Source organism: Seriola dumerili, unplaced genomic scaffold (genome assembly GCF_002260705.1).
Source record: "Seriola dumerili isolate Sdu_G_001 unplaced genomic scaffold, Sdu_1.0 BDQW01000388.1, whole genome shotgun sequence".
Taxonomy (NCBI): domain Eukaryota; kingdom Metazoa; phylum Chordata; class Actinopteri; order Carangiformes; family Carangidae; genus Seriola; species Seriola dumerili.
In genome coordinates, this window is record NW_019174643.1 from 592,788 (window position 1) to 601,687 (window position 8,900).

The window sequence follows — 8,900 nt, forward strand, 5'->3', positions numbered from 1 at the left end:
TACAGACAATACTGTACATTATTATTTGATATTATTGTCATTGGTATTTAAGTTTTACAGCTTTCAAATATTTCACATGGATTTAACTTTACTATTAAAACCAAATGAGACCAGTTTCATGCATGAGGGTTTTCCTGTCAGGGGCCAATATAACTTATTGAGAAGGTAAGAACATTTACTTAATACAGGTGGTCTTATAAAATGTTCCTATGCAGATATTGTATGATAAACACTAAATGTTCAGGAATGTTTTCATACATAGAACAAATGATGTAAAATAAGAGACATATTCGAGTCAGAGGACCTTGTTAAAAGTATTATTTGTTCCACAATATACAAAAAAAAAACCAATCCATCCACCGCAATAACATTGACAAAAACATACAGCAGTAGTACATCAGTACAGTGTAGTGCAACATGTTTCACAGTCAGTGAGTACTTATATTAATCAGCCACAAGGGAGAAGCAACGGCCCTGATAATTCTGTACAGCCCCAAAATAATCAACATCCACTGGATATATTTACACTTTAACAGAGAAACAGACGCCAACAGGTTCGACTAGTGTGTCAGCTGAATTTAGTTTGATTCAGACAAGATGCACCAGAGTTAAAATGAGAGAGGACAAATAAATAAATCATTCCCTGTGTGTGCTTCAAGTGGTTTACATCAGTGACTCAAACAAAGACTGCACTTTTGGGTTTTCAGCAGAATATAGAGTTTACTTCTGATGATTTTCACTAATTCTGACAGATTAATCTGTCGACCCAGAACCGTGCTCCTAGACTGAAAACAAAGAAGAGATGATGCCGCTTATTCTCAGTTAATGTCTGTCTATTCATCTTTAAGTTTAACTGTGTACATTGACAATTCCCTCCCTTTATATTATGTACGCAAGTTACTTTTAACATCAAGTAACATCTGGTCAAATTAGCACATTTGATCACACCTTCGTGTGACAGTCAAACACATTTAAAGCAAAGTTTCATCTAAATTATTTGTCAGTAAACTTAAAAATGTTCTTTTTCATGAACAAAACATGCCCCAAAACAAAAAGCATACCTGGTGCTTTATACATGTCGTATTTAAAAAGATATGTGCACTTCGACTTTATGTGGTTATTGAGATATTTTTTAGTAGTTGGTGGTTGGTGAGAAGTTCATAGAGTGAACTTCAGAAAGTAAAAAACTGTTGTCATGGCCCTTTAAATCTGCCGTCTGCTCCCTTTTTTTTTCCCCCCTGTGTTAAATGTGACGGCAGCTGATCCTGGTGAAATGGTTCAGTCCAGATTTCAAACACTGAATCACTGAAGAGTTTTATTCCACAAAAATATGAACTCACGTGACCTGAAACTGATCGAATGTTTGTCGGCCCAAATCTGAGTTGAGCTGCTGCAGTGTCGGTTAAAGGAGTGATGTGATATTTTGAGAAATCAGCAAATGTTTTTTCACCTGCAGACAGGAAATGGCCACACACATAAGCCTCCAAAATAAAAGCACAACTTGCTATTTTGACACTTTTTTCTTTTCTTTTCTTTTTTTTTTTTACACACAAAACATAAAGATATGTGTTCGTTTACTTGATTTCCTGGATTTGATCAGTTTTAGAGCAGAGCATAGGACTCAGTGGTTTACTTCAGTTTGAAACAAAACTCTTCAGTTGGACAAACAACAAAATTAAATTAATTTAAAGGCTGGAATGAATTTATTTATCTCCAAAATGCTCCGTTTATAATTATTACTATTATTGGGTTTCCACTTGGAATGACACCTCCTTCTTTCATCCTTCAGTATGTGTATTAATCTGGGGTTGATCAATAAATCAGTTCACCTGGATAATTTCATTACTGTCAGTTTTAGCATCCCAGCCTGGTCCTATTGTGATGTGAGGCGCTGTCACGTCACCTTCCTGGAGACAACACTCAATGCTTGTGATTTGAGGGCACAGAAATGACAATATTTATATTTGTGGGAGAATAAAAGTTACTGGCAGCTTCAATTAAAAAAAACAAAAACAAAACATAGCAGCATCAGGCTCTGAAACAACATATTCATCCAACATAGAAGAAAACTACTGGGTCAAAAATACCTTAAATACATTTCTCTCTGCTCTTCTTTGTCTCGCCTTTTCACTCACACATCTACCTTCTTTCAAATGGACAACAACCATCCCCACTTTGTACTGGGTCATACTAACAATCACGTTTTTTAAATGCTGGCAGCTCATTCACACACACACACACACACACACACACACACACACACACATATACATATATATACGTACTGTATATATATATATGTATATATACACACACATCGGTAAATCGAATTTGGCATGACTGTGGAATATTTGTATTAAGTTCAACACATCTTTCCTTCTCTCTTCCCTCCTCCTCCGTCTCTATCGTTCCCTCCCTCCCTCTCCATATTAACAAAAGGCCTCATTCAGTGCAGTCAACTCTGGCATTTGCTTCAATGACAACAGATTATATCACCTACTGCTTTCCTTTTCCACTTCTACTCTTCCTAACCCAGCCTCCTCACCTTCCTTCCTTCCTTCCTTCCCTTCCTTCCTTCCCTCCCTCTCTCTGTCTACGTGATGTTGGATATGGGGTCGCTGATTTTCAGACACCTCCAGTAGATGGTTCTTGCCATGGTGAAGAGAGCGAGCAGGATCAGCAGCGCCCACGACACGTAGATCCCTTTAGACTCCTGGGCGGGTCTCCACGTGCCGACCTGAACACAGGGAAACACACACGCATGATGTTTACAAAGCTGCTGCATCGAACCTGAAGAGAGAAATCTCAGATGACAGGAATGACGAAGAAAATATACGAATATCTGTTACACAAAGTTATTTATATTGTAATTATTTCGACATTGCTCCACTGTGGAGCTTTTACTCCTCAGCCACCATCTACACTTCCAGTGGGAAAAGCAAAAGCTCCAGCCAGTTAAAAACAGTATAATGGGATTTAAGATTAAAGACCATTTAGTTTTCCAGATTTAAGTTTTCATTCTATTAATTATGATTTAGTGCAACACATCAATGTCCAACGTCACTGCCAATAATCATAAGTGAATGAATAATTATGAAACTATCAATGCTCAAATGTCTTCACACACACACACACACACACACAGATACACACCAACAGTCCTGCAGTGGAGACGGCGAGGACTATGAACAAGAGGAAACACAGCAGGCTCCTCCTCCTGGGGTACCGCCGACCAATAGAGGAACTGGAAACCAAAAATCAAGAAAAATAACTATTAAATAGTCAAAATGAAACTGAAAGAGCTTTATTTCTTTTCACCTCTCACACAGACGCAGAGAATCACTGAGATGCTTACACTTTTCGGCAGTGTGGACATCGGGCCAAAGTCCGGTCAGAAAACTCTGTCCACTGAGAAAGAGAGGAAATGAAATGTCAGAGTGTGTGTGTGTGTGTGTGTGTGTGTGTGTGTGTGTGTGTGTGTGTGTCCTACCAGGAATGTATTGGAGCAGTGTCCGCAGATGACCCTGATGCCGACGGGCTGATGCTGCGGTTCAGGACTGTCCCTCCCGATGTGAACTGGTCCCAGGTTGATGATGCGTTTACTGACAGAAAGAGAAAAAAAGCACAGATTTTAAAGAACTGAAAACTGGTCGAGCTTAACCTCAAATGTCATGGAAATTCAGATCATAAACGACGACCCTGAACACACAAAACACAAGTGTGAGAAAGTGTGCACTGCTTTTGTTTGGCCATTTTTGTTGAAAAGGGTTTTGATGAAAATCAGTTTCCATTTCTTCAGCTGACAGATGGAACGACTTTTTGTCTTTAAGGATTTGTACCAAAAATCAGGTGTATCGGCACAAGTGTCAAAAAAATGTCAAATGATACCCAATCCTACTTCTGGATATATCGTTTTTTTCAACATTTTTGTCACCGTCTTTGAGAAATGTGTGTTCTTGGTCAGATACTGAAGACTTTCAAAGCCAAGACAAACTATGAAAATGACGCCTGAAAACATCTGCGATGATTTATACAAAAAGGAAAGTGTGAAGTTCAAATAATACAATAAAATATATATATACTGTATATATAAAATAATTCCTCAGGGCAGCTGTACAAGCAGACTGATTTTAAACCAACAGCAGCTCCTGAACACTGTCTCATCCGTGACTGTATTTTGCTGAGCGGCTGGTGGATGAATGGCTTCTTCTGCACAGATGGCGCGGTTACAAGCCAAAGCTGATATGGGTGAAAAATAATCCCTCACTGTTTCTCCGTCTCACCAGTATGGTCGTGGACAGGCGATCCTCTGCGACGTGACTTTGCAGATCAGCAGACAGTTACATGGACAGCGGACGTACTTCTTTCCGACAGGAGCGTTCTTTATCGGCTGTGGACAGAGGGATGAACACACACAGAAAAAAAAAAAAAAGAATAAGAAAACAAAAACACAACACTTCTTCTGTTTCCGTGTCCAGACTTCCCCCATCCTTCGGTTCCTAAATACTTCTCAGTTGTTTCTCTCAGTTTTGACCTGATCAGCAGAAACTCGGCACATCTTCTCAGATGAGGCGATGGACAGAAATCCCGAGAGAGGAAACGTGAGACACTGCTACGTCTGGTCGGTGAACCGGGACACTCAGGACATCAGTCTGATATTTCTATGCTTTCTGAATGCTTCTGTGAAAACATTTCTAAGATGGTAAAACGCTGACTAATCTCCCGTCTTCATGGTTCGTGAAATATGCAGAGACACTGAAAAAGACTCATCTCGTATGTGTCTGCCTCTGTTGGACTCACCGTAGCTTCGTTGCAGATGCTGCACTTCACCACATGCTGGTGCGTCTTGCCCTCCACTGATATGGCGCTCTGACAGACCCGACAGCTGATGACCGGAGCGCTGCTGCTGTCCGGGCTGCCCTGTGGTGAGTACGGGGGCGGAGGATCGCTGGGTGCCACCAAGCTGGGGAACGGCGCTAAACCTGGAGAGGGGAACGACCAGGAGCAAACAGTTTAGATACTGGGAAAAAAATAGGTTGATTTTAACAAAGAAATGTCAATATGAAGAAAAACAACAGTCCAAGACTGACTGACATTTAGTTCATGATAATAAAAGGCTTTTAAAAGGCTGAAAACAGCAACATTTTAACTGAAAAATAAGTTAAAAGATTCAGTGTGAACACAAGCAGCTGAACAAGAACTTTGCCTGAATGAGAAATAGGAAACGTTGATTAAAAGTAGGAGCTGTCTAAACAGGAAATTGAGAAAACAAATCCAAGGTTTTCTGGAGTTGAGCCTAGACTGAAAGAAAGACAGTTTGATACTCGATGTTACGGACACATCTTAGTCAGTATCAACAAGCCCTATCTGCAATGTGTATGTGCTCACATTATAACTACTTTTATCTACTCATATGCCTATCAAGACACACAGTGGGAACACAAACAAAGTCTGTTTTATGGCAGGACCAACGCTGATATAGTGATTGAAACAGGATGTTCTTCTTTGTCCTAAAAACAAAAAGGACACCCACCCTCCATGCTGTAACCCTACCAGAGGGCCCATTACAGTTTATATCCTGCACCATATTATATTATCTCTTAGACAACCAATGAAACATTAACTTATCAACCTATGGTGCCCATTGTACTTACAGTGAGTCATTAATTGATTATTTTGCACGGCATTATCAGTGAGTGACACACCCAAAGGCCAAACTTTATCAAGTGTAATACAAGAGGGGGTAGAGGAAGGAGAGAAACTGAGTGTAAAAATAATGATATAAGTTCTTAGTTGGGAGGAAATGGCAAAGGAAGACAGGAAACGGGGGGAAAGATAACGCAGATTAAAAAGAAATGAAATAAGGAGTCAAACATACAGTCCGAATAAAGGGCTTAAAACATGGTTAATTATATCAATCAATCTGTCAATAATTAATTATAATTTTATTTTTTTTCATTAACTTAATAATCTTTTAGTCAGGAAATGCTAGGAAATTGTGAAAAATATTCTCAGACCCAAACATGATGTCCTCGAGTATCTTGTTCAACAGGCAAAATGCCAAAAAGATTTAATTTATAATGATAGAAAACTGCCTGAAAAATACCTTATCAGTCTTTTCTGTGAGAGCAGGAACCCTATGGTAAACTCAGCCTATTTAACAAACAGAGACGCTAGGTGATGATGCACGATCAAACCACCAACCAAACTGATCACAAATCAGTTCAACTACCTGAAAAGCAATAATTTCCTACAGCCCCTACTATACACCAAACATCAATTTAACATTACCTTCTGTGATGTGTACATTTGAGATTGCTGTTATTACATAGTGACACGCTAAGAAGCTGATTAACTCTATTAACAGATCATGAAATATGTGTAAAGTGAATTCTCATGGGTTAAATCTGAAGGTGTCCATTTAATTTATTATTTACAGCTACCGTTAGCCAAACTGCTAGCTCGCTAGCTTGCAAATTGACACTACCATCAGCTTACATTTGTTTACAAGTTGACATTCTCAAATCTAAATGCAGATTAAAATGGTCAATAATGCTGTTCAGAAACCTATAAACATGTGTGTATCGCGCTGGCTAGGGTGACAAACCAAACAGCGGACATACTCTGTGGTTTAGACGGATTACCATGCGAGCTGCCCCCGGGAGAGAAGCCGTTGGTCCCGTCGTGCTGCTCGGACAGCAGCGGCGACCGTTCCCCGTCCGCCATCGCTCCCACCGGCCCACAGCCTTTCGCAACGCCCTCAGGAAGAGTCTTTGCAGCGGTGGGTAGTCCTCAGACCACCGTTAGGGATTTCTGGAAGAGTCGCTGAGGAGCTTTCAACCCCAAAGCCCGTCAGTTTGACGTCCACATGACACGGCGAGAAACACCGAAGGCGGAAACGAAACAACAAAAACATCTGTCACATGACTGTGGTCCGAGTCGCGGATGTGATTGACAGCAAGCTCGACCAATGAACGAGCTCGACGAGGATGGGCGGGTCCATTGGCGTCCTTTGACCGGTAGCAACCGTTTGACAGTCCGGGCTGCGTTCAATTACTCAAACAAAGCGTTTCTCACCGGATAGGTTAGTGACTTTTGGGATGCTTTACAGTTTCCTTTATTTTCTTAATTCAAACACCACAAACAAATACTTTACATCACTGCTTTCAGCAGAGTCTCCTCTCTCAGAAAATAGAGGATGTTAATGTTCTTTAACTGACATGTTAATCCGTTTTAACCAGCTGTAACTAAACTAAGCAACATTGAATTCATCACCACAACTCACACATACAAACTGAATGAATAAATACATGAATCCAAACAAAAAATACCATGAACAAGCGGTATCATGGACCCTTGTATAAAGTCAGCTGGAAGTTTCAAGATAACCATCTTCACAATTCGAGGTAAACTCACTGTTAAATTAGTCTGATAGGATAATTGCATACATCCAACATCCTTTTGGCAAATATCATATATGTGAGGGGTAACTTGTAATGTTATTGTAGTTGAAGTTAGCATGTGTGCTAACGTTAAACTGTAAAACCTCAGTGTAAAGCGACCTCCCGGCCTGCCTCGTCAGCTGATCAATCATTGCAGACCAGGCATGCCAATCAAACAAGCACGGCCCCCGAAAAATACCTATTTTTAAAGCCTAATATCTAATTAATAAGATGATTATTTTCAGATGGACCACCAGAAGGTGGTGAATTTAGCCCATCACACCATAATAAGTTCTGGAAAAAAAATTTCGACTGAGTATTTCATGAGAGAAGTTGTCGGTTTTTGAATGAGTGCGTACTGGAACCAGAGTTTTTTGGAGCCATCCCCCAGTGGCCCTCGGTGGTATTGCACATTAAGACACTTCCACACTGGCTTCACTTTTCAGCTCCGGAGACTACGTCCATTTTTATACACAGTCTATGATTGGGAGGATAGTGATGCATATTGCTTTACTTCCCTTCCTCACTACTGGCATATCATGTTAATGTCTCCTGCCCTCTTGTGGCCTGAAAGGTGTACAACACCCAATAACTGGAATCTCTCAGCAAAGGACTTTCAAATACATGTCTGGGGGAGAAAATATGAATGCTTTTAGTGCTGTCTGGACGGTGGTGATTGTGCACTTCAGCCTCTTGTGGCCAAAATGAGTATTACAAAACCAAACACTAAGAAAAAATCCTGAAAAAATGAACCTGGACAAAAAAAATCACCTGTTTTCACAGATGAAACAAACTTGGGAAAATGATCCTGGCAAAAAAAAACAAAACAAAAACAAAACAAGAATCACTCGCCATCAGAGCTTCCATGCTTTGAAGAACTGGTCCATCCAGTCCTCAGTTTTTTGAGCAAAACCCGAGGGATGAGGGAGGAGTGCTGCTAACTGACGTACAGCAAACCTTGGGCAGTGTCGCACTCCAGTGTAGTAACAATAATTGGATACTGGGAAAAATGGGTGTCATTAGTAATCAATTGGGGGCCCCCTTGCGAGTTACGTACAATGTCTATAAAATTAAAAATAAATTTCGTTTCCCAACATCTTCCAACCCAGAATAAACTCTCCAACTCCCCACTCCTTGATGACACATAGGGTGGAAAATGTCAGTTACTAACATGAATAGAAATATATGGCAACAAACTTAATGAGCAGTTAAATTAATCTGGATGTTTTGTATTAGAGAACAGGTGTGACCAGTGGGCAAGTTACTACCTGCTAGTGAAAGGCAGACATCATCGTGGATACAGACAGCTGTGCACGCTACACTTCATCTTCATCATATCAGGTCCCATCATTATTTCAAAAGACACTTCCTCATACCAGATCATTTCCTGGATGAAGTACAAAGAAGGAGACGGGTATTTATCTGCTGTCTGTGACTAGAGAGATTATTACATTCACT

The 8,900-nt window shown here is 40.3% G+C and overlaps 1 protein-coding gene across 2 annotated transcripts; it reads right to left on the minus strand.

Annotated features, from left to right (window-relative positions):
* Positions 1 to 303: 303 nt before the first annotated feature.
* Positions 304 to 6,886, minus strand: LOC111233362 (type I phosphatidylinositol 4,5-bisphosphate 4-phosphatase-A-like). Of its 2 annotated transcripts, none has more exons than XM_022761171.1 (7): positions 6,645 to 6,886; positions 4,801 to 4,982; positions 4,284 to 4,390; positions 3,491 to 3,602; positions 3,356 to 3,408; positions 3,154 to 3,244; positions 304 to 2,737 (listed from the first exon to the last, which is right to left on the minus strand). In XM_022761171.1, exons 1-7 carry the CDS (start codon positions 6,724 to 6,726, stop codon positions 2,594 to 2,596), a joined length of 771 nt encoding a protein of 256 aa, XP_022616892.1. In that variant the 5' UTR covers positions 6,727 to 6,886; the 3' UTR covers positions 304 to 2,593. The 2 variants fall into 2 exon arrangements, with proteins under 2 accessions (XP_022616892.1, XP_022616891.1); XM_022761170.1 differs by having other exon boundaries at positions 6,624 to 6,886.
* Positions 6,887 to 8,900: the final 2,014 nt, after the last annotated feature.